Here is a 24859-nt window from a genome sequence, read left to right on the forward strand (position 1 = left end):
CTCAAATCTCAATCACTAGAAATGATTTAACAGTCGGGTAAAAAATCTTTTCAGAAGAGCCGACAGCAAGACATCGTCATTTACCGAACGCTGGAATCGTGAGCCATCGTGAACCGACCAACCAACCGGCGCTACTGTTTGATCGACGAAGCCGGAGGAAAACCGCGTGGTTTTTCACTATCGTTGATTGTGCAGATGCTGGCTGCCGAGATGGCGTGGGGTGTTAATGTATAAATTCCTCGGCAGAGCTATACTGCTTGTTCATTCGGTTTACTCATCGCGCGGGGGATGGTCTACATTCTATTGTTTATGGATACTTGGATAGAAAGACTACTAGAATCTGAACAATAAGAACCTCAATCATTTCGTTAGTATACAACATTGGTCGGTGTGTCATAACGAATCGTGAGCGATTAATAGATATTTGTTCTGCAGAAAAGCCAGTTTATACCATAAATAGGATCTAATTTATAAGTGGTGAACATCGAATAAAAGTGAACTAGTTTAGAAACGGAAGGAGGTTCTGTTGTAGATGCAGTTTATATTAATGAGATGCTGATCGAGCCACGCCAATATAGATAACAATAATATTCATCATCTCCATCGCTATTATTGTCGGCAACATAATCCAACTAAGAGCGTAAAAGTTATCGCACGCACAAAGGCGTTATTAGTGATACAGTCTGCCGGGAACTGTGTGCATTAAGCCCAGGAAAGTAGTGAAGATTGCCAAACTGTGGAGAGGGCTTCAAAAGCACAGATACATGAATAGTAAATAGTTTAAAGTTGAAGTTTAATTGTTACATAGATTTCTAGTGCGCAGATTTGTATGCGAGAAGAGACGAGGAACCGGTAGTGCGGCAGCAACGTTTTGGGTGAACAAAAACGGGGCTGAAACGAAACTGTGTGAACTTGGAGAGTGTGGCGGTCCGATTTGACTGCAAGCACTTACTCATCAGTGTATCAGTACCGATACTTCCTGATCGTATGGATTATTGGTACAGTGACTGAGTGAACTAGCAGCCAGCTTAAAACTGTAGTGCTCTTGGTAGTGCTGAAGTGTCTATCAATGGGTTCCACGTGAAAAGTACTCAGTATTGTGGACACTAGCAACTCGATGATATTTGGAAAAATTGAATTCGCTCATCGTGATTCATTTTGGATTAAAACGTTATTCAATCGGAACGTGGTTTACAAATCCCTGCCGGGCAGCATAATGTGGAGATATATTGTTATCGTGGCTGTGTTTGGGGTGTGTCTGCTCAGAAATCATCAGATCAGCGGGGTAAAGTAGCAATCCAATACGTTTTTGTTGTTTACAGTTTTACAGTTTATGTGACTAAACATCGTTTTATGTTCTTAGTTTAAGTGTTTTTATGACTTAAAGAAAGAGGTTTAATGTTCGAATATTTGACTTGTGACCTGTGCTTAGTTTTCGAAGCAAAGCGCAAAAGTGCTGTAAATTCTGCGGCCATAGAGGCAGTCTACGTCGATGCTGATCGATCCTTTCCAATTTCGCTGAAACTTCGCACAGTTGTTTCTTTTTGATACCTTTTTAAACTGCACAAACTTTCAACTTTAAACTACCTCAGATGCAAGATCAACAGCGAACCCTGTCCCTGCTCAATCTCACAGCTTCCGGTTCTCTAAATCTGGATTCTTTTACATAGACAAACACGTACCTACTGTTTAAATTGGTTAACTTTTGAGTTCGTCTTATTTTTACTACATTATAATAACAGGGTCGCCGGTGAATTACGCACATTCAATTTCAGAAATGATTGATTATGGTACAAAACAGCGTGTTGGATTGGTATCATGCTCTTAACGATATTTTTTTCAACATTGTGATGGGTAGCTAAAAAAAGACTTGAAAAAAAGTTCTGAGTCTCCTGAGATCTTGAATAAGTAAAAAAAAAGATTCTTTTTGCGATATTTAATATTTTGTGAAAATTTGGAAAATTTAGCCCAGAAATAAAAGTTTTTTGTAAAAATTTATTATATTTTTCTAAAATCGCAATTTTATTACCCACAACCATCTACAACTTTGCAACCTAAAGACATTGAATGGCCGAACAAGCCGTTTCTCTGATATAGTAAATTTTAGCCATGAGTCACATTTTTGGATAGGCCCTCTTTAAAACAGCAGTCGTGAGTCTACATGAAGAACAAATATCATGAAATGACCTCTTTATCAAAAAGGAATAACTGTATAAAGTTTCAGCGAAAGAGGATTAATTTTCCATGGAATGCCTCCATAGCTTCAACTTAACCGTTAATTTGACGGACATGAAAAATAAAGTGTTACGGTCAAGTCAAATTGTTTAAGTCATATCTAATAAATTAAGAGAGATTGGCGAGCTTATCATATTATCAGATGACGCTTGCTTAATAAATTTGTTCATCTAAAGTTCTTCAAAATGAAGAGAAAAACATGATCGCTAATGTTACCGGGAAAATGTTCGTCTAGTAGGTAGATGATTTGATGTTTCTAATTATCAATCCGTTAACGAAATGTCATCAATATAAATTGGAAATTTTTAAAATGTTTATATTATACAAGTTGACCCGGTAAACTTCGTCTTATTTATTCAATTGTGGACATTGGTATGGGAATTTTTCAATTCCACATGCTTCTAAAGATCGACCTAGAGACTTGTTCATAGTCGTTTGAAATGCTTGGTTTATCGGAATGAGAACATCCTCGCCCTTAAATTTGCCTTAAGCGGCATCCATGTTACATAGTGGTGGGGGGTGGGGAGGAAGGTAAGATCAGCGTTTTGGAACAAAAAATCTCTGGAGAGACATTCCAAAAACGAGCATTTTATTAAGCAAATTTTTCTACAGCGTTACGTAATTTTTATGGTGAGGTTGGTGTTGGCGTTACATTTCGTTACACATGAGGGGTGGGGGTGCAAAAATGGTTTTTTTGCGTTACGTAATTTACGGATGTCGCCTAAGGAATCGTTGCTTGCAATACATTGGTTTTTGAATGCTTTATAACCAATCTGACCCATTAAATACTTGTAGTTGTAGCGTTTTATGCTGTTTTCCAGGAACCAGCAGTTGCCACCTTGAATTTAGGAATAGCGTCTGGGATCGATTTTTGGTTTCTGTGCATTGTCCCGAACATTTAAGGCTGTTTCCCAGAAAAATTCGTTGAAATATGTATTTCATTTGTACGGAACCCCCCTTTTTCAGTGGAGGGAGAGATGTCGAACCATTATAAAAACACTTCACTTCTTTTTCGACAAGTGAATATTTTGCATGTGGTTGAAACGACCATTATTAGATAGTCGTACTCCTGTAACATATGCCAAGTATATGACAGTATGTGTTGTTACTTGACTTGAGAAGACTTCTATTGCCTTTGAAGTAACAGATTTGTTACCTAAAGGAGCATTTTGTGTTATTGCTTTCAATGTAAGAAGGCAAAATTTTGTCTGTAGGGAGAAGTCGAACACCCATAAAAGAATTTCTTGCTCCTAAAAACCTTCCTTCCCGAGACTTTGACCTGACACAGAGATGGCGCTGCAAATCAAAAATATTTGGGATATCCCGATTGTAACAATGTTAGTGACCATACTTTTATCATTTAGGTTGCCATGAAAAAAAGTGAATTTAATGTGTTGATTATGCATTGCTTTGTAGTGGGCAAAAACCGTTCAAGCGATAAGAGCTAGCGAACGTGCGCTCCAGTCGTACTTTTACAGGCGATGCACGATGCTCAGGAAGGCCAAATGAGTCAGCAACGTCGGAAAATATCCAAAAAAATACTACAAGGTATACAGCCCTAGGGTTGTATGAAATGGTGACGTGGGACTAAACACTGTAATTAAGGTTTTTTTTGTTACAAAATGTACAGAGTCTGCTGACAGAACCAATGTGTTTGCTCAGCGACTGTACGTATTTTTATTTTTAGCCTCCTCTGGAAATCAATTTTTGAAATATATATAACAACACTCGAAAGAATATCGTTTATATTTGGCGATATTATGCCTGTAGTATTTTTTGTGCAAATAACATGTATTTGACAAGGCACAAGCATATCGTGCTTGTTGAAGAGGCACTAAGAATTCCTCGTAATGCGTCAAAGTCAGAATTAACTATAAAAACCAAATTCAATAATACTTACGTTATCATAATGAATGGTTTTGTCTTATTTAACTCTGATTAAATCAAATCTATGATACACGCAAAAGTTGGAGTGTGCGTAACCAGATCATTTATGAGCGAAATTAGCGCGTTTACTGATTAAAATTGGAACCAGTACAACGCATGTGCGTTGAGTATAACGCATTTGATGCTCTAGCATATTTTGAATGTATTGCGCAGCTCCAAACCACTACACTTATAAAGCATCAGCCGTTGTTCAGAAGGTTGGCATCGTTAAAACAGTGCAACCAGCATTCAATACTGATAAGTTGGGTACTGACTCCATTGTAGAAATTATTGTCTGATCGATTCACTTTCATGAATCAGGTCATTTGAAAACATCATTCAATCATTAACAATAAACAAAAACATAAGATTAGTCCAAAACATTTTGCATTTAATTATGACTCTGGTTTCATTCACATGCATTCGGTTCTGCGTTACTGGCACCAGCGTCAATAACTTCCGCGGCAACAAGGCTCGCCATTGGCTGTTTCGGTTGCTGACGATTTTTACGGATGCACGAGTCGTTGATACGCACCGGCTCGCGAAAGTAAAGAACGGTTTTTTGAGCGCCTCGAAACTGATCGTTCGCCCGAAGCCAAAGTTTACCGAGACATTACGAATTTTGTGTATATGATACATATTCTGATTTTGATCTCTGTCAATGTATTCCTTGTACAACTTTTGCGTTATGCGTATCACGTATTGGTTGTGCGAAGTCAGAGCAAATTCTGTGCGAATTGAAAGGACACATTGGATGATTAAAGCTCGAAATTTTGCGTGTATGGATCTTACTTTCAAAATAATATGGAAGCCCTTACAGAGGTTCATCATTTGGCAAACATAAGAAGATATGTTAAACAAAATTATTAACAATTTCCAACAAAAAATCGTAGCAATCAATAATTCCATTTTGGTTTTTGCTTGACAATTTTTTTCATTTGCCTACAACTGCATGCGCTGTATTACGAGGACATAATTAAATAAATTTCCGTTGCAAAAATTTACAATTCTTGTTGAGTAATTTATGGTAATAAAATTAATAAGATAAACTTTCAATCACCATCAACAGCAGCATTGCAGTTTTTCCTCGATTGCACACGAATACAAATGTACCAACGAAAGTGTACCACTGCAATATGAATAGTACCGGTGCAGTACGAATAGTACCGCTGCAGTACGAATAGAAGTGTACCGCTGCAATCATAGACGAAGAGAGACCTGCGGTACTGGTACTGTTGCTTTTACCGGCATGTTTTCTTTCAAGATATCAGTTTTTATTAGGTTCTGAAAGCAGGTTAAGAAATTGTTCAAGAATGGATATTGTTCAAATTTTTCGGAAAAATTTCACCTTCGAGACATCATATTAGTCTAAGCTCATGGAAGCAAAAATAAATTGACCTATTGGGAAAGGGAGACTCTGTCAATTTTTATTTCGATATTGATACAGAGAATATCTCTCCCAGATGGTCTCGAGGTACGATGCTGGCCTAACAAGCCAGTCGTCGTAGGTTCGAGTCTCGGCTCGGTATAGACTGTTAGTGTCAGTAGGACCGTAACGCTAGCCCCGCAATTGTCCTGTACATGAAATAGTCGGCTACGAAGTCTGTGTATAAATAAACAGAAGATCGAGTTCCGAATCGGAATGTAGCACCAAGGCTTTGCTTTTTTCTTACAGAGAATATCACAGGAAACGGATGGTGTCCATCCACGTCGTCTGTGCTAGGAATGCTCGCATGTAATTGGTTCATTATTCGCGTAAATTTGTCATTCCTCATGCGATGGAGAATATTAGAACATGCAACAATATGAACTTTGCTGAACAAACAAAATTCCTATCTTCACTGGGTACAGAGCTACAGAGTATTTTATATAAAAGTTACTTAGAAGTTACTTTTTTGTAGTTAACTTTTGTTTGGTACATTTCACAAGAAAACGCTGTTCTAAAGAAGCATTTGGGCATGCAAAACACACGTTTTTATTGCAAACCAAATATCTCCAGGGCTTGTCCTTACAAAGTTATATCATACACTAAAGTCGCTTTTTACGCGGGGGATACGTGCCGCGTAAAAAAAAACTCGTAAATTCCGGAATCAGCGTAAAAAAACCGCGTAAATTCCGGAATCCGCGTAAAAAACCGCATAAACTCCGTAATCCGCGTAAAAAAAACCGCCTAAATTCCGGAATCCACGTAAAAAAAAACATCAATAATTTTGCATTCCGAGTGAAGGAAACCCGAAATCCGGGCAAAAAAGTGGAAGAGGTTGTTTATAAGAAACGAGGTTAACGTAGAATTACAACAGCCTGTCTTATGTCAATAATTTTTTGCAATAGCTTTGGAAATACACTCGATTAGGGTTAATCATTTTAATGGTGTGAAGCGATATATATTTCCGTATATGTTTCGTATATTATTTTTGCTTTAATGGAATAGAATGGAATAACTGGAAAAATTGGTGTGACTAAATTATTTCCAGTTATACCATTCTACAACGTTCGAAAAAAAATACATCTCATTCATTCTGGCTCAGAGCGATCATTCGATAAGCTCCACCTTTATTTTTAGTTTTCAAGTTTCGTAGCACGGATGTACAAAAATGATTTCTTGTGGACATTCTGTCCAGCCGGACCGATAGCACTCTCATGAAGGCAACAAAATAACATGTGTTGTGTCGTGTTGCGTGGCTTGGAAGGAAACAATGTTTCCTTCCCCGTGTCGCATGGAAGCAGATTATTGCGTGTTTGATACTGCCGACGGTAGGCATTAGTATGAAGGTGGAAATTCTGCTGTGATGTCGAGCAATAACCGTCTTCTTCAAGACGTTACATCCATGTTAATGAAGTGTTATGAATTTTCTAAAACGGACTCATCACCGTTAGCAAAACTTGCTGAACTTTTCTGTTTGAAATCGGATTTGTTTCGCATATACCGCTTGTGATGCACAGTATCAATGAATTGAATATACATCACACTGCTGCGCAATTGCAGCAGCATCAAACTGCAATCAAAGTTGCAGTTTAGTAATAACCATTCATTATGCTCTTACAAATACATTTAGTAGCCTTGAAAAAGGCTGGTTGCTGCAGTTGCAAATTTCATTCAATTATCGCTTAAATGCTTCATGGTCCAGAAAGCGCGCGATACCCGCTCTGACATAGATTTTTCGCACGTTGTGGAATGGGATAACTGGAAAAATTATTTCCAGTTATACCATTCTACAACGTTCGAAAAAAAAGCACAGGAAGGTTGTAAGCAAAGCCACGACCGTAAGGTTGAAGTAGAATACTTTTACAAGAAAGATAACCCGGCTGCTTGCGTGTCAGTCGTTTTTTTCTAGTAAATAAACGTTGACCGTTCATTGGCAGTATTTTAATTTCTTTTTGTTTGATATTTTGAATGAAGTTCATTGAATATTTTTAAATTTCGTGCAAATGAGAAGTTGAAGTGCTGCCGAATTGTTATATGCACATTTAATACGACATCATTAAACGGGAACGGAACAAAGGCTACGGTTATGCAGAACGCGAATGCTGGCGCGCGATTCGCCTTACCGTGGTGAAATGTACAGCTCTTTTTAAGGCGAAGGAGAGCAATACATTTCAACACATTTCGTCTTGCCGAATCGCATCGCGCCGTTATTTGCGTTCTGCATGACCGTAGCCAAACACTAAGCGACGCAAACACCTAATAACAGTCAGAGTATGCATGTAGATTAAGATAATTAACTTTGGATTATAGCGCAAAACGAGAAATATAAACTTTTCAAATATTCATTTGTGTTCTTCAAATTTCAGTTGTTCAGTTTAATATCCGATAAAATGTCTGTTTATTATCTGATGAAGCTCTTATATAGGCCAAATGATGCATTCCCAACTTACTAGGTCCATAACTCTGTCGACCGTGCTTGGGAAAGCAATCGTATAACGACCAAACAGAGGTCGAATTTTGTGTTTTGACAAGGCTTAAGAATTTTCAATAGTACAATAGTTCGAATGATAAAATTGCAATTTCATGCATTTGGTAGGAATCTTAGAAGATTTTCAAATCGATTGCTGCAAAAACGAAGGAAATCCATCGAAAACTAACCGATTTATTAGCATTTGAAATTTTTCTCACTTTTTTCAGTTTTAGATATTCGTTTTAAATCCCTATGTAGCCGAACTTCCTGAGAGAAGTATTCTACTTCAAAATTAAATCTTCATTAATTCATTTGTTGTCCTTATAGGGACAGTTGTTCAATTTATCATGGGATGTAGTGTTTATCTTACATCTCTGTGTTACCTTGACAGTGAGGACAAAGGCGCACGGCCAAACACAATAAGAAAGGTGTTTTCACATTGAAAACTAGACACGGCTTTACTGGTGGAAGTGTTGGCAAATGCATCTACCGCTAATACCACCGCTATCATATGAAATCGCGTCGATTCATGTCAACAACAACGGGAATATCAACAACGAAAAATGACGCGCGTCTAAGGGGGAATATCCACAACGAAAAATGACGCGCGTCTAAGCATAACCCGAACTGTTTCGCCGTGCTGCTTCCATTTACTTCCACATCGGCCTCAGGGAAGTACCGGCTGCATCTGCATCTACCGCTGAGGCTATCACTATACTGCTATTGGTACCAAAAGCTATTAACTCTTCAAATAAGTGTTTTATTTGTTTTCAAAAGAACAATTGTTCAATTCAAAATCGGATTTACGCAATCGCATCTCTGTAATATTACCGACAATAATATTATTCTGAACAAAATGATACAACTTTCCCATTAGGCCTCTGCCATAATAGACGCGAAAAGCGACGCGAACCGATTCGCTCGGCTGTAGGTTAATGTACAGCTATCAGTAGAGCTGTACAATAACCTCCGGCCGAGCGATCGGTTCGCTTTTCGCGTCTACTATGGCAGAGGCCTTAGAGAAAGTTGCTGGCTGACGTATTCACTTCATGCAAGCCTGCTGCTGATGCTTCCCGCTACCACACTGAAACATCATTTTAGTGAAGGGAGTGTCGTTGCATCAGCTGACCCTGCTACAATCGATGCTGATTTACCCGCTGCAACAGCTACGCTATGCATAGCCATGCCACAGTTGTGGCCGCTATACGCTGCCATTGGTATCCGCTGTACCTGCATCTGCTGGCCCAGCTGCTATCGATGCTGAGATCCGCTGAAACTGCTACGCTTATCCGCAGCCATGCCACAGTTGTGGCCGCTATCCGCTATCGATGGTACCCACTGCACTGCTCCCGCTGCTGCTAAGGGAGGACTGCTGTTGTCGCTGTTCAGAACTATTATGAGCGGCTTCGACTAAAACAGGCTCTTATATAGGGATGAAAATAGGAATAAATTTTTTTCGTACGTGGTGGAATGATATAACTTGAAAAATATGTGTGACTTCATTCTGGCTCAGAGCGATCATTTGATAAGCTCCACCTCTTTTTTCAGTTTCTAAAGTTTTTCCTCAGTTTCGTAGCACGTTTGTACAAAAATGATTTCTTGTTGACATTCTGTCGAAGCAACAAAATAACATGTAACAAGCAACAAAATAACATGTAACAAGCAACAAAATAACATGTTTTGTGTCGTGTTGCGCAGCTTGGTTGGAGAAAATGTTTTCGTCCCCGTGTCGTATGAAAGCAGATTATTGCGTGTTTGACATTGCCGATGGTAGACATGAGTATGAAGGTCAAAATTCTGCTGAGGTATTAAATATAACCGTTTTAATTTAAGACGCAAGAGCGTAAGTGCTGCATTTCTGTTGTCTGCTGCCATCCAGCACGAGAACAAGTATAAATTATAACCGGTCCTTCTCAGGGCCACCAACACGTTCTTGAGGCAATGTTGAATTTTTCCTCGCTTGCAAATACTGAAATTCGCGGTTTTCCGTCTGTTATAACATGTAACATGTTACACACGATGGAAAATTTTAACTTCTTCAATCACATAGTTGAAGAGCATCAAAAGGTGCTATTATATTTCACAACAGTAACAACACTGGCAAGTTTGATCAATTATCATCATTCCGGATAACCATTCGCCGATGATTCTTGATCTCCCGTTTTCTCTAGTAGAATTGCCTGCCATTTCCAATAATTCTGCAGCTACCGAAAACTCCATAACAGCCGCCAGATAGACAGGTGCTTAAGTATCAACGCGCCCAGAACGATCAGCCAGAAATTGAAACCCGGCTTTTCCTTCTTCTTCACGATCAGCAACCAACGTCCGTGTGGTATCGGCACAATCATGGAATGATAACCAACGTCCGTGTGGTATCGGCACAATCATGGAATGAATTATACATAAAACACAAAGCGCGCATTCTTAGTCAACTAGGTATATTCTGTCGACCTTGTTAGGGAAAGAAGCATTGTGTGACCAATCAGAGTTCGACATTTGCGTTTCGACAAGGCTTGACAATTTTCAATAGTACAATCGTTCGAACAATCAGCTTACAACTTTCTGCATTTGGACGGGTGCTTGGTTGATTTTCCAGTCGATTACTGCAAAAATAACGAAAATCGGTTGGAAACTAACTGAGCTTAAAACGGTTGAAAATGGAGAATTTTTGTGACGCTCTCGATGTTTTTGGTTTTTGAAATTGGATCCCTGTAATGAAATTGGTCCCCTGTATATGTTGCCGTAAGACGTAATTCTACGTCAAAAAATACCGTGTAAATTCCGGAATCCGCGTGAAAAAACCGCGTAAATTCCGGAATCCGCGTAAAAAAAGCCGCCTTAAAAAAATCCCGCGTAAAAAACGACCTTAGTGTATTTTAGCTTATTTTTTTGATTACTCCAACACTCTCCCCGCGATGAGAAATCAATGTTTTCCTCGAAAAAATACCATCAAACCCTTATAGGGGAGGATTGTACAAAACGCACCAGTTAAGCATTTGCGCGATTTACAGCGCTTCAAATCATTTCAAAGCGACATTGAACGTGTAGGATGATTGTAAGATCTATTTATTGTATGTTTATGACGAATTTTATTATAAAATACTCGATTTCAATGTCTTTTTTGGTAAAAATTACCATTGCCGCCAAACAAGCCCGTGACCAAAACGCACCACAACAGAAGTCAGTATGCTCCAAAGCAGTAGGCTAATATGCCACTAGCAGAAATCAACACGCGTCTCGAAAGTAAAATCAGAAATAATGGAATATGCTTCGAGCTGTCAAGCAATCTCCTGCAAGCTCTTCGTAGTGCATTCTGCCCCAATTTAATTTTGATTGTTTTTAGGTAAAAGTTGACGAAAGTTAGTGAAATAATTTGAAATACTCGTAATATTATAAACTCCAAAAGTATAAAGGTTAGAGGAACTGTAGTTTTTTGTATTATTTACAAGTCAGTTAATCATTAAAGCTTAAATAAAATTCATGAATAATTACATGTTGGACAGAGCCACAGCCAATTGCACAGTTTTTTGGGTATTTTAGTCATTATGGCACACTTTTTTGTATGAGAACTATAGAGAAGCTGGGTTTTTATGAGAAAAGCGAAGAATTTCGTCATAAAAAGCCACATGTGTAAGTATTTTGGGGAATTAATAGCATGGGCTATCTTACCCAACTGGTGCGTCTTGTACGGTTCTCCCCTACTTATCAACTTCATGTACAATTGGCACAAACTGTATATCATATGGAAGCTTAATCTGTTCTCTAATGTATTTAACAGCTTCACCGTTCAAAACTTCAAGTATAACTGTTGAACTGTATTCCAAGTTTAGATGTCAGGAGATGCCATACGGCATCACTCGCGGGGAATGGGTTAACATCATGATTTCACTTTCCCCTTCATGACCTGGCGTTCTTGAAGTTATCGAAAAAATAGCCTAAAATATGATATAACTTTCTAAAGAAAAATCCTGGAGATGTATGGTTCTTGACAAAAATGTGTATTTTGTGTGGCCCAACAATTGCTCCAAACAACACTTTCGTGTAAAATGCAACTTATAAAAGTTAGGTACAAAAAACTAACTTTTAAGTAAGTTCCATACAATATACTTTATAACCTTGTACCGAATGAAAATAGGATTTCCATTTTTTCAATAAAATTTCATATTTTTAAATTTTCGGCAACTTTTTTGAATAAATCATTTCCCCCTTCTCCAACCTATCTATTAACATAAATTTTTTTTATTTTCAGTATAGTAAACTTTTCATGTTTTTGACAATTTGCAATTGTACGAGTCATTCATACAAACATTTGATCCGAAGACATTATTAAACTAGGATAAAGGTGAAAGACGCTATGGAATTAAGTTCCACTTGTTGCCTTTCTGGACCACTGTGCAGCGTGCTTGACGGAGATGTTACCAACAAAGCCAGGCCCCGGCTAACGAATCTGACATTGATTACGTGTAATAAGGTTTTATACGGCGGTTCGTGACAACAGATAAAACATGGACCCATCAAAACACTTTCGAGTCCAATCGACATTCGGTATACTGCCCATAATTCAAAAATTGGCTAATATGCCATAGGCATCAAATCGAGAAAAACGCATTTGAAAGTTTTTTGTCTGTACAACATATTTTGACTGTTCATGACAACTTTTTTATTGAGTGTATCACCCTTCATATATGCTGGAACCTTGCCGTTGAGTTGAAACAGAGAAATCTGTAGAACAATTCCATCTGCCACGTATTTTTAATACAGTAGCCGTTTTTTTTTCAATTATAAACGAAAGGTCAGTTGACAAAACGGTGTACAATTTGGCTAATATCCATACGATGTGAATTATATCGTACTCGTTGGTGATGAAAATGGTTTTAAATTTAATAAAACAACACGGAAACACAAGTGAGGATGAAAAGGACGACGAGACAATTGTTACGTGCAGCAATACAATAATATAACGAAAATATTATTATTCATGGTAATCTCACAATCCACTTTCCTATTTTCTCTCATCAAATCCAAAATGAAATCTGAATCTTCTCTTTAATAATATTTCTCCTAATCAAAGAGCTAAATATCATTTTTTCAAATGTAAAGATTTATGACAGAAGGAGACAGTCACACGTTTTGATCATTGGGTTTCGCAGTACAACGAATAAATTCTTGTAGCATCAAATATTCTTCGTGAAAAAGTCAAATTTGATGCAAGGGCCTTACGATCGCTCACCTGTCGCCAGTAACCACCAAGCTACAACACACTTTCGAAAGTTAGAAGAATCACAGTTCAGTAATAATACACTGGTTCGTGAACATGCCACAGGATCATATTGGATATTGGATATTAGCCAAATTCTCAATTATTTTGGATATTAGCCAAAATTGTTTCACGTTTGCTGCCTTCCCAAATGCATTTTTTGACAATCGGCTTCCGTAGGGATCTTGTTTAGGGTGTGTACCTTCACGAGAAACTGTTTTCTCGATTTTGGTAAAAATGGCATATTAGCCAATTTTTGAATTATGGGCATAGTATAGTATTTTTCACTGTCGCACACTTGGATTTTTTTTATATTTCTCGCCAAATCATGAATGTCCTAATATTTATAAGAAGTGCTTAATTTTAAACGTACTGCGTCTGTGAAACTTTTCCGCAATCGAAAGACTCGAACTGAAATTAGTTTATTTGATGTTAAATTACATCGTGTTAGTGACATAGTTTTAGCAGACTTACAGTAAGTTTCTGGATGGTTTCTGAAGTTAGATTTAGCACAATCCGGAACACCTAATCTCTCTTAGCTCTATTACATATATAAAAGGAAATATCGCATTGTAGAACTTACATAATAATATAATGATCAATCTAGTGATCTTACGTGAAAATGATCATCAATCGGCCAGATACAAATATAAACTATAATAATATATATAATTGAATTTAGTATGGAGAGACCACTCTTCGGTGGTAAAATTAAATCAAATTTTATCGCCTAACAATCGTTTCAATCAGTCTTCGCTAACTATTCTCGTTCACTTCCGTCTACTCTCTTTATTCTTTCGCTAACAAAGGCCCTTATCGTACTTGCAGTGTTGGCAGTGTTGCCTCGCCCGAAGTTAGAATTCGATGATATCGAGGGGCCTCACTAGCATTTTCTAACAGCGTCTTTCAGGTTGAATAATTGGTTAAGAGAACCAACAGAATCAGGATTATTATTCTTCTCAATGTGTGGGAAGAGCAGAGTGAATATTCACCGTTCACTTCTTACCAAGCATGGACGCTGCGTCACATTTCTTTCTTCAGCTTTGTGCTGTGTTCCTGCCGCTGGCAGACAAAATAATACGGTTGTTACTTACACCACAGTTGACCGAAACAAGAGTGGTGAATCACTCACTGGATTTATTTTTTCTTCCACTTTCAAGATGCAAAGCAAACAATGCTATCTACTTTCCTACCTAGATGCTCCTCTCATTCAATATATGCTAAAGAGACACACAGTGAAAGCACAGCAATGAGCTCTGTTGTGTGATTACTGTGCGTTATGTTCTGTCGTGCGAGAAAGCTCACACCAGTTTATTTTATTTTTGCAAGCACCTCCTAAGATACACACGATTCGCTGCTCTCTTCAAGTAAGAGCGTCACTTTGTCCACCAGTGTGAGAGCAGATTTTTTTTTCGCAGTGAATTATTCTTCTACGCGCTAGTGATTCTAAGGAGAAACGACAATCCTGGAGCAACAAGCAACGACTTGTATAATTTGGTTCGTTCTCTACTCGATAGTATAGAACTAAGAGCCAATTATGGGGTAAACAACTTACAGTTAGTGTGCGTAACTGAGCAGTTAAAAGACTTTTTGTGTAACAAAAAATCACCTTGTTCAATAATGTTTTAACGTTAATTCATTGTATTTTCGATTACACTGGTAAAAATTAGTGTGAATTTTGGTGCCTCTAGTACAGATAACTTTTTCAGAGACTTAAACGAGTTTTCCCGTAAGCTAAGTAGAAGCAATGAACCCGGAGAGCATTTACTCTGCAGACTTTTGACGCACTTCTAACCAAACTAGGGGCACCAAAATTCACAGGAATGCGTAAAAAGCTATTATCTTTTAAGGGTAACTATTTGGAGCTTTAAGGCAACTTTTTTTGTCTATTGGCTTTTGTCGACCAGTGTTATTAGGGGGTTTATTTCAACTAATTTGAATGAAATGTGAAATTGAAATGTAAAGTATTATCACAGAGCAAAGGACAGATTTATGGGTTACATCTCGCATTCAAGATCGAGGAAGACGATTTAGTATTAAAATGGTCAAAAATTATCACGACAGCTTTTTTGATTGATGTAACAGCAAAAAACAGTTATTTTACTAAGTTTCGATGCATTTTTGTGCAAAAGTACAAAAATCAAGATAATTGTGCGCAAGATCGACAAAATTGTCACAAATATGAGTCATTTCTCTTAATGCGCCGATCAAAGTTATTAATTTCCATTTACTTTCAGTGACATCCACTGTGCTACGAAATATGCAATTGCTAATGAAAACTGTTTGATTATTTGAGAATACACCCTTTTCGTGTAAGTGACCCATACTCGCGTCTGTGCCATAATTGTGGTTATAGTTGTTCGTTACGGTAAAATTTTCATGATGGATCTTTCCTTATACTCGCTGGGTAAAATTATTATTCGTAAGATGAATTTTTCAACTCCATGAAGTGTTATTTGATAGAGGAAACTTAAATTTCAATTTACTTAAAAAATAAAGATTTTCAATTATTTAGATGTAGGCATTTAGCTTTGGGACATTAATGATCCAATAGTGGCTTGGTATGCTGACTTGTTGTCAATCTTCATCCTTGCCAACATTCGTTGCCAATAGTTGTTTGAGGGGGTCCCGTCATCAAACGCTTCAAAAAAATGTTTTCCTTGATTTATGTTCAAGCTGAGAGTGACACACAGAAATAATCTTTGCATTTATTTAAAGGTAAGTTTGAACATGAGAAAATAAAAAAAAATTACCAATTCCGCACGGCAGCTCGTTATGGATTTGCGTGCTGGAATCTAAGTTTCCCAAGGAACGTAAATCTGCCTATAACTTGTCTGTCTACAGGATTTGTCGCGCAAATATCGCAACGCGCATTTCTCAAATGAAAAACCGCAGCAATCTTTATACATAATTATTAAGGTGGAAGTGTGTGAAGCCATAAATGGCCGACTTCAAGCCACCAAGTGGTCGACTTGGAATTTTCAAATGCTTACCACTCGGTAATAATTAATGCATCACTTGTGAAAACATATCATCATGTTTGTTAAGGTGATGAAAACATAAGATAGTATTTTCATAGATAACGCACTAACTATTCCCGAGTCTTGTGGCGCTGAAAATTCGTAGTCGACCACGTGGTGGCTTCTACACACTACCACCTTAAAGAAAGCAGTTCCACCTCATTTCGCTTCACGGTTACCGTGATCATCTGTTGAACTTGGAAACAATCATATTTACCTTAATTCATGAATTAAAAAATATATTCGCTATAAGGTTCATTAGTCCAGTTTTAATTCTAACTAGTCCTGTGCGCCGCCACGCCGCGCCGCCGCCGCCGACAATTTTACGCACGCCGCCGCCGCCGATGGTTTTGAGTCGGCGCGCCGCCGAGGAAATTTTTATCGCGCCGATAGTCGTTTCTTTGCTGGTTGTTAAATTGTTTGTTTACTTGTTTCTTACCCATTCTTATTTCTTTTATGACATCCTGTCAATCCGGATGAACATATTTTTAACTATTTATTTTGAATTAAAAAACCGAGAGTGTACACATTATACGCAATATTTTGGAAGTGGTAATTAGTGTCACGCCGGTACACGCCGCCGCCGCTGCCGCCGAGAATTACCAACGGCGTCACGCCGGCGCGCCGATCGCCGCCGAGGTAAAATGTTTTCTACGCCACCGCCGCCGATGATATGGTCGGCGCACAGGTCTAATTCTAACCTTTAATTTAATTTGATTTAACTATGACAAAAAATTTCAGCTGGTTTTACGTGATGTAAACACATTGAAATTCAGCTTGCTCTTTGAATTTCACACCACCTGAAATTAGCGCGATAATCGACCGGATCGGTATGCTTTTTGATCATGGTGCATGGGATGTCCACGAGATCATGCTTCAAGGCTTGATCTTGAAACGGTAATCGTTATTAGCCACGACGATAATTATTTTACGCCTCCATCATTGTTGGTGGGACTGCGAGTAAGCTTCCCATGCTTTGCCAATCATGTGTCATCGCATTCGTGAGGAGTTAATTCGTTGTGCTAATCTGTTCACGAATCTGGAGCAATGACAAAATAAATTACCGTTTAAAGAGTGTGATTATGACGTTCTTTGTGGCTGTTTTGAAATGATGCGGTTCGATGCTCTTATGTGCCTATAGGTACACTTTCGATGGCACGGTGCAGCAATTATCGGATTAGTCTTTTTGCTTAAGGCTCCGTGGTTGCTAATACGCCTCAGGCTTGCAGAAAAGGTTACACAAAGATTTAAAGTTTCACTCATAAATTCGATTGATGTTCGATTATCTGTGCTTTGCGTTATTCTGGCAAGTTGATTTGAAACTCACGAAATTACAATCTTTTTTGCAAAGTAATTTATTTTTGCCAAACATTCGGTATTAACAAAATAAGTGTAAAAAAAAAAAAACAAATAAGTCAAACGCAGTAAAATAAAAACCTCAATATCCTAATTCGGTTACGGGAGCATTGTTTGATTTCGTTATCTATAAAAACAGGAATAAATTCAAAATACCTTCATTTTTTTCGTGAAATATCATACTGAAAATTGACTGCAGTTAGTAAAAAGTAAAAATATGTATATTTTTGCACAACTATTTTTTTCCCCTTGTTGGGGAAATTCTATATTACCAGGTTAGATCTCTAGTCTGGATGATTTATCATTTTTACAGATCCAGTAAGATGTATATTTTCAATAATGTGACCCCGATAATTCCAGTTCTCAACCCAAATATATTTGTAAATATTTGGGGCGAGTTGTAAGGTTAAGCAGGCTTAACATGCATACAGCATATGCAAGTACAAGCATCATGTGCGTGAGAAATGTTCAAGCAAATAAAGTTTCTCAGTTGTTATCACTTATAACTGCGATTCACTATTCTTCAGTTAGTATTTAAATCGTTGTATTAAACTGTTACCGTGCTGAAAAAACAGCTTTAGCTGTGCGTAATGAGTGTTGAATATTTTCACTATTTTATTCAGTTTTTTGAACAAATTTAATAACTATGTACACTCTCTTTCATAGCAAATCTTCGGCTACGAGCCCAACGTGGACTACCCGGCTTACGAGCGGATTCCCTCCGGATTAACGTTTAGATGTTCCGAACGGATGCCCGGTTACTATGCGGATGTGGAAACGCGCTGTCAAATCTGGCACTGGTGTTTGCCAAATGGCTACATGTTCTCCTTCCTGTGTCCCAACGGCACCGTCTTTAATCAAGTATTTTTCGACTTTTGGTGATCAGATCGCCATGAACCTTCTCTATATTCAACAGTCTCCGAAAATCGAGTATAATATGAACCGTTTTTATTCGTTTTAGGCTGTTCGAGTTTGCGATTGGTGGACCAACGTAAACTGTGGTGATGCTGAAGGGCTGTACGGAAACAATAATGAGTTGTACCGGGACATCGAAGGAAATCTGATAGCTGGATAGTTCCAGTAGTGAAAATCTGGAAAGTTTTGTAATTTGTTGGCTTAAGCTTTCCTATAGATGATAAGTTAATATTCGATGACTCATAGTCGATAGTTAAGAACATGACACCGCTGACTATACGGTTTTGTACAATAAATATGTTTTGTATACTTATTCATAAGTTACCAACTTAACATGTTACCAAGGACTTTAGAGTAAAGCCAGTGTAGAATGCTATACTTATGATAGATCGATCAACGAAAAAAAGAATAAAGAATGAGATTTTTTTGTATCTGAAAATAAAATCGCGGGTCTGCTGTATATATGAACAGGTCGTTCTACAATAAAATGAAATTTTCTGTACTACTACTTTTTTATTGATCTCCTAAATAATGAATTTTTGATGTTTCCAATCATCACAAATTTTACAGTATACGTGGCTGTCTAGAAACTTTAAATGAAGATGTATGGAGTATACTTTCTCGGACATAGCTGGGACAACGTTATTTCAGGAATTATTGCAAAGATGTCGTGCGTTAAATACGATGGGAACTCAACTACTGGAGAACCACAAACCTATTTCAGGGATTTTCGCAAAATATTGTACATGTATTCAATCCTATAAATAAAATCTGCAGTTATTCTTTTTCCATTGAAAAAAAATCTACTGTGATTCACATGTGCAGAAATATGTTCGAAAGGTGGAATCAGTACAGAGGTAATATATAAAAGTTGCAAAAGTAAATTGAATTGTAAAACCTAAATGATTGATGATGCGTCTGATCAATCAAATCAAAATATGAATTAAACAAGTGCATAGTAGTAACTATCGGCATAAATCATTTCGAATCACTCAGCAGACATTTAGTTCTAAAAAAGTCGTAATACCTGTTATAATATGTTCTCTATTGAAAAGCTATCGAAAAATGCGTGTTATACTAAAATAAACGTTATAAAATCGGTCGTACAACGCGAAATGCATTTGAGATCGACTATGTTCGACGGATTGAGCAATGTATGTGTTTGTATGTTTGTTGTCATGTTACGCTACATTCTGACACAGCTTTCAAAACGTATTGTCTGATTTTGATATTCTTAGACGCAAATGAAAGCTGCTGTTCTTCCACAGATTCCTATCGAACGGATTTTTGATTGGTGGTTTAGGTCTTAGGAAACCTATTGATTAAAGAATATTTTTCATAAGGGACACTCAATGTTTTAAGTTCCATTGGAGCCTTCCAATCATAACGCAATTCTCTCTCTCACACACATTTCTTTTTCTCTTTTCTTTTTTCTCTGTCCCTCTCTTTCTTTCTTCCTTTTTTGTATTCTTCTCTTTCTTTTTTTCTTCTATTATTTTATTTTTCGTTCTATCCCTTCCTATCTCTCTATTCCCTTCTCTTTCTTTCTTCTCTTTTAATTAATAATGCGTTGTTTCTTTCTTTGTTTCTCCCTCTATGTGCGTGTCTTACAAATAAAAGTTATTTTGATTTGCATACTCTAATGTGAGCGGTATTTGTTTCATTTGATATGATCGCAAGTTTCCTCTAAAATTGATGAATGAATTGTAAAACTATAAAAACTCATTTTTAAATTTTGAAGCGTGATTTTACTACACGTAAGCTGGGAATTCCTAAAACGATACAAAATACACGATATTTTAAAGCGTTTCGACGATTTCAACGAGCTCAAAAGTAAATATAAATCCGTGTCTATTCCAAGTTTTTGCAATTTTCTTGAATATTGAACGCTTTTCAACAGCTCATTCCGACAGCACATTGTACAGTTTCAGCTGAGCTGCACAAAAATTTTAGCTTAAAGTTCACGGTAAACCATTTTTAAATCGAAAATTTTCCGGTTTCGACTATGTATAATTTCCTGCAATCCTTAACAACAATTCGCCAGAGAGATAGAAGAAAATCGGCCAAAGTGATGGACAAAATAGGACTTTGTTGTTTGAAGAAAATTCAGATTTTCAAAAACACCATGCCGATAAATGGTATGTGTTTTGGCCAGATAAAGCATCATCACATTACGGTAGAAAACACAAACGTTTCAACAATCATCCGTCCCCATTTGTACCCAATATATACATATACAACCAAACTAATCTGCCTTAGTATCGTCAAATCGAAGATTTCTTTGAGATTTAAAGTTTTTGCCTTTCCCCTAGAAAGGTATAGCAATCACTGGAAAAACCGAAAGTATAAAAGTGCTCCAAAGGGCCGAATGGCATATACCACTCGACTCGAGTTCAACGAACCGAGCATTTCCTCTGTGTGTGTGTGCGTGTGTGTCTGCGTGTGTGTCTGCGCGTGTGTGTGTGTGTTTGTGTGTGTATGTGTGTGTGAGTGCAGCTTTTCAATCTCACTCGATTTTCTCAGAAATGGCTGGACCGATTTTCATAAAATTATTTTCAAATGAAAGGTCGTCTGAACTCAATAAATTTTATTGTAATCGGATTTTTAGTTTGTATGATATTTATCAAAATGTGAAAATCACGAAAGTTCATTATCTCAGAAACTACACAACCGATTTTAACAAAATCGATTTTTAATGAACGGGCTACCTAAAAAACCCTTAATTTCTGAATTTTATAAAGATTCGACATGTGGTTTAAAAGTTATGGAAAGAAACGTGCTTTGGAGACTATTCAATCTCACTCATGTTTCTCAGTGATGGCTGGACCGATTTTCATAAAATCAGTGTCATATGGAAGGTCTAGGTGCCCTATAAGGCCCTATTGATTTTCTTTTGCGATTGAATTATTACTTTACCTGTTATGTTTAAACATGTAAAATCCGGCTATGAAAAGCAACATATTCCGAAGACTACTCAAGCTCACTCACTTTTCTCAGAGATAGCTGAACCGATTTTAACAAAATTAGTGTCAAATGAAAGGTCTAGTTGCCTCATAACATCCTATTGAATTTTACTCTTACCGGACTGTAACTTCGTCTGTAATGTATCAAAATGTGAAAATCACGAAACTTCATTATCTCAGAAACTACACCACCGATTCGAACAATGATGATAAATGAATAATCTTTAACATGTGGTTCAAAAGTTGTGAAAAAAATCATATTTGAATAGAAAAAAAAACCTTCTATAAACAATCGAATCCAAAATGATATTTTATCGAGTGATATATAATCGAGTCCAACCTAAATATGAGTACAGTGACGTTTCGATTATACTACGATCAGAAAAAAAATTCGCGTCATATATATTTGAAACATATTTATTTCAGGTTATTTGCATGTGTTAATGTATGTTCATATTTGTTTGAATGTTTTATTTAAAATGTTCGGTATAGTTTTACTGTTGGTCACCAAAAATTTGTTATTTAGAGTGATAAATAAATCCAGCAAACATTATCAAAGTGTATTTTTTTCTGAAAATTGAAGTGTTCGTGTAAATCTATTCAAACAAATAATAAGTTTGAATGAGAAAGGCTGGGTCTCACCGCTAGGTGGATTAATTTGGGTTTTGGTGGACAGTCGCTGCGATCATCCGCTGCATCAGCATAAAAGGTAAATAAATGAATTTACTTATACAAATAAACATATTTTTATGCAAATTTATAATAAAAGTGTATTAGAGGATAAAATACTGACTTTGATACGGCCGCATAGGATCACTGATGCCTATATTGCCTGCTGTCCTTTAAAGGAAAGGTTTGTGTGTCGTAACGTGCCTTGGTGGAATGAAACACTCAAAAACCTCAGCCGTGAAGCCAGGCGTTTGTTCAACAGGGTAAAAAGCGCATCCAATTGGGATGAGTACAGAGCGTCGCTCACTAAGTACAATGCTGAGTTACGCAAGGCAAAAATAATTTGTAGGATCAAGTTCTGCGAGGGCACTCAAACGTTATCCAAAGCCTCACGACTCCAAAACGCGATGTCAGTAGACCACGCCAATGGTCTAGGCAGGCTTGTAAACGGTCACCATTTTCATTTGATCTCGCTTCCTAAGCGTGCGTCACAGTCGGCTTTCTTTCGTAAATGTAAAACAACCAAACTATCACCGCTCAGTTCACAGAAAGAAAAGGATAGTCAAACGACACTCGCGTATCAAAGAGATGCACACTGTCAATCGTTTAGCGATGTTATTTCGGCCTATTTCTATCTTCTTCGTCCATTTATGTTGAGAAATATTATTACAAGATCAATGATGTAAATAATTTCCAGAATACACGAACTCAACGTGCGAAATTCTCATTTCTAGAAAAAATGTCAAAAAACGTTCGAGAAAAATAACGTCGTGATGGCGATACTCATTTGACATTTTTGTTTAAGAATGTATTCAGACAGCGAGCCTTGGTAGCGTCAGAGGAAGAAGAAGACGATTATCGCAGTTAAAAGTGGTTCTACCGTGACCATTTCGAAGCCTGGTCTGGGGCAGTTGAAAAGAGAGGACGGCAGTCTTACCGTTACACCTAGGGAACCACTGCAGGTTCTAATGAACACGCACTTTCCTGGGTCTGCTTGCATAAACGAATAGCAGACACCGGAGCAGCAGCGTCCGAGGAGAAGGCGTACAGCACCCAACGACTCGATTCTGCTCTCTCGAAGGCTGTACACGGAGGCTTCAATCAATTGGATATTAAGCTCCTTTGAACCAATGAAGTCTCGTGGACCAGATGGCATTCTACCCATCTTTTTACAAGAATCAGATGTTGTGATAATGCCCGGACTGATACATCTGTTCCGTGCAAGCTTCATTCTGGGTTATAGCCCTGATAGCTGGTGCAAAGTCAAGGTGATCTTCATACCGAAGGTGGGGAAAAATACAAAACATTACCTAAAACCTTCAGGTCTATAAACCTCACATCTACACTCCTGAGGTTGAAGGCGCTGAAGTATCAAGAGACGGCGCTATGCGAATTTCTTGATACTGAATTGCGCTTTCGACAATTCATCCTATGCTTCAATCAATACAGCTCTTCTGAATAGAAGAGTTGATAATGCTACAATGAGCTGGATTCAGAATATGCTCTCGTGCAGAGATACATTGGAAGATGCTTCGATCACGATCACAGTGACGAAAGGCTGCCCACAATGGAGAGTCCTTCCCCTTGCTTTGGTCCCTGGTAGTCAATACGTTATTAAACAAGCTAACCCAGCTTGGCTGTGAGATCGTTTGTTATGCCAATGATATTGTCCTCATAATTCGCGGAAAATGTGACGCAACAATGTCGAGTGCCTTCAGCACTAGACACTACACTGAGTTGGTGAACTCATGAGGGGCTGAACATAAATCCCGCTAAAACAGTTATTGTCCTCTTCACCAAACGGAGGAAACACGCCCTGTGTCCTCATTTGCTGAATGAGTTCTTACTGAACTTCTGTAAAGAAATGAAATACCTGCAGATTATTCTGGATAGTAGGCTGAGCCTTTTCTGAGCACCTCCCAATCTGCCGTCAAGCGTGAACTTAAACCATGGGAAACACTAGAAATAGCTAACCGATGGAACAATACACTGCTACCCTGACAAGCTAAACAGTTTATCTCTCCAAACCCTGCTATAACCAAGAGGCTTCTCGGTCAAGCGTGGCTACGTCTCTACACTGGAGTTATAACCGGACAATGTCCTGCGCTTTACCACCATGAAGACATCATGATTTCACTTACCCTCTTTTAACCTATTACGTTCTTGAAGTTATCGAAAAAATAGGCTAAAATATGATATGAATTTGTAAGAAAAAGGCCTGGAAATATATGGTTTTTGGCAAAAAAATGTGTGGTTTGAGTGCCCCAACAATTCGTCGGAACAACACTCTCGTGTAAAATGCAACTAACTTCACAATATGCGATTATGCGGGTCATTCATACAAACAATTGCTCCAAAGACACTATTACGCTAGAAAGAAGGTAAAAGGCGCTATAAAACTAAGTTCCACTTTTTGCCTTATTGGACCACTGTGCAATAAGTACAGGTACCTCGTAATCTGTGTACAGCAATTAGGGTCTGCCACAAAAGATAATCAATATGGCTCTCTTAGTCTCAATGCCTTGAAGGCATTCGAAAAAAGAGGATAAAATAGTTATTGCAAATTTAACATTTATGTATCTTTACATATTTGTGGTAAAAGTTCAGAGTTGACTTTTCCTC

The 24859-nt window shown here is 37.7% G+C and overlaps 1 protein-coding gene across 1 annotated transcript; it reads left to right on the plus strand.

Moving 5' to 3' along the window:
* Positions 1-224: 224 nt before the first annotated feature.
* LOC129721336 (uncharacterized) lies at positions 225-19071 on the plus strand. The gene is made up of 3 exons (XM_055673784.1): positions 225-1285; positions 18357-18551; positions 18652-19071. The coding sequence occupies exons 1-3, from the start codon at positions 1118-1120 to the stop codon at positions 18763-18765; spliced, it is 477 nt and encodes a 158-aa protein (XP_055529759.1). The 5' UTR covers positions 225-1117; the 3' UTR covers positions 18766-19071.
* Positions 19072-24859: the final 5788 nt, after the last annotated feature.

Source organism: Wyeomyia smithii, chromosome 2 (genome assembly GCF_029784165.1).
Source record: "Wyeomyia smithii strain HCP4-BCI-WySm-NY-G18 chromosome 2, ASM2978416v1, whole genome shotgun sequence".
Taxonomy (NCBI): domain Eukaryota; kingdom Metazoa; phylum Arthropoda; class Insecta; order Diptera; family Culicidae; genus Wyeomyia; species Wyeomyia smithii.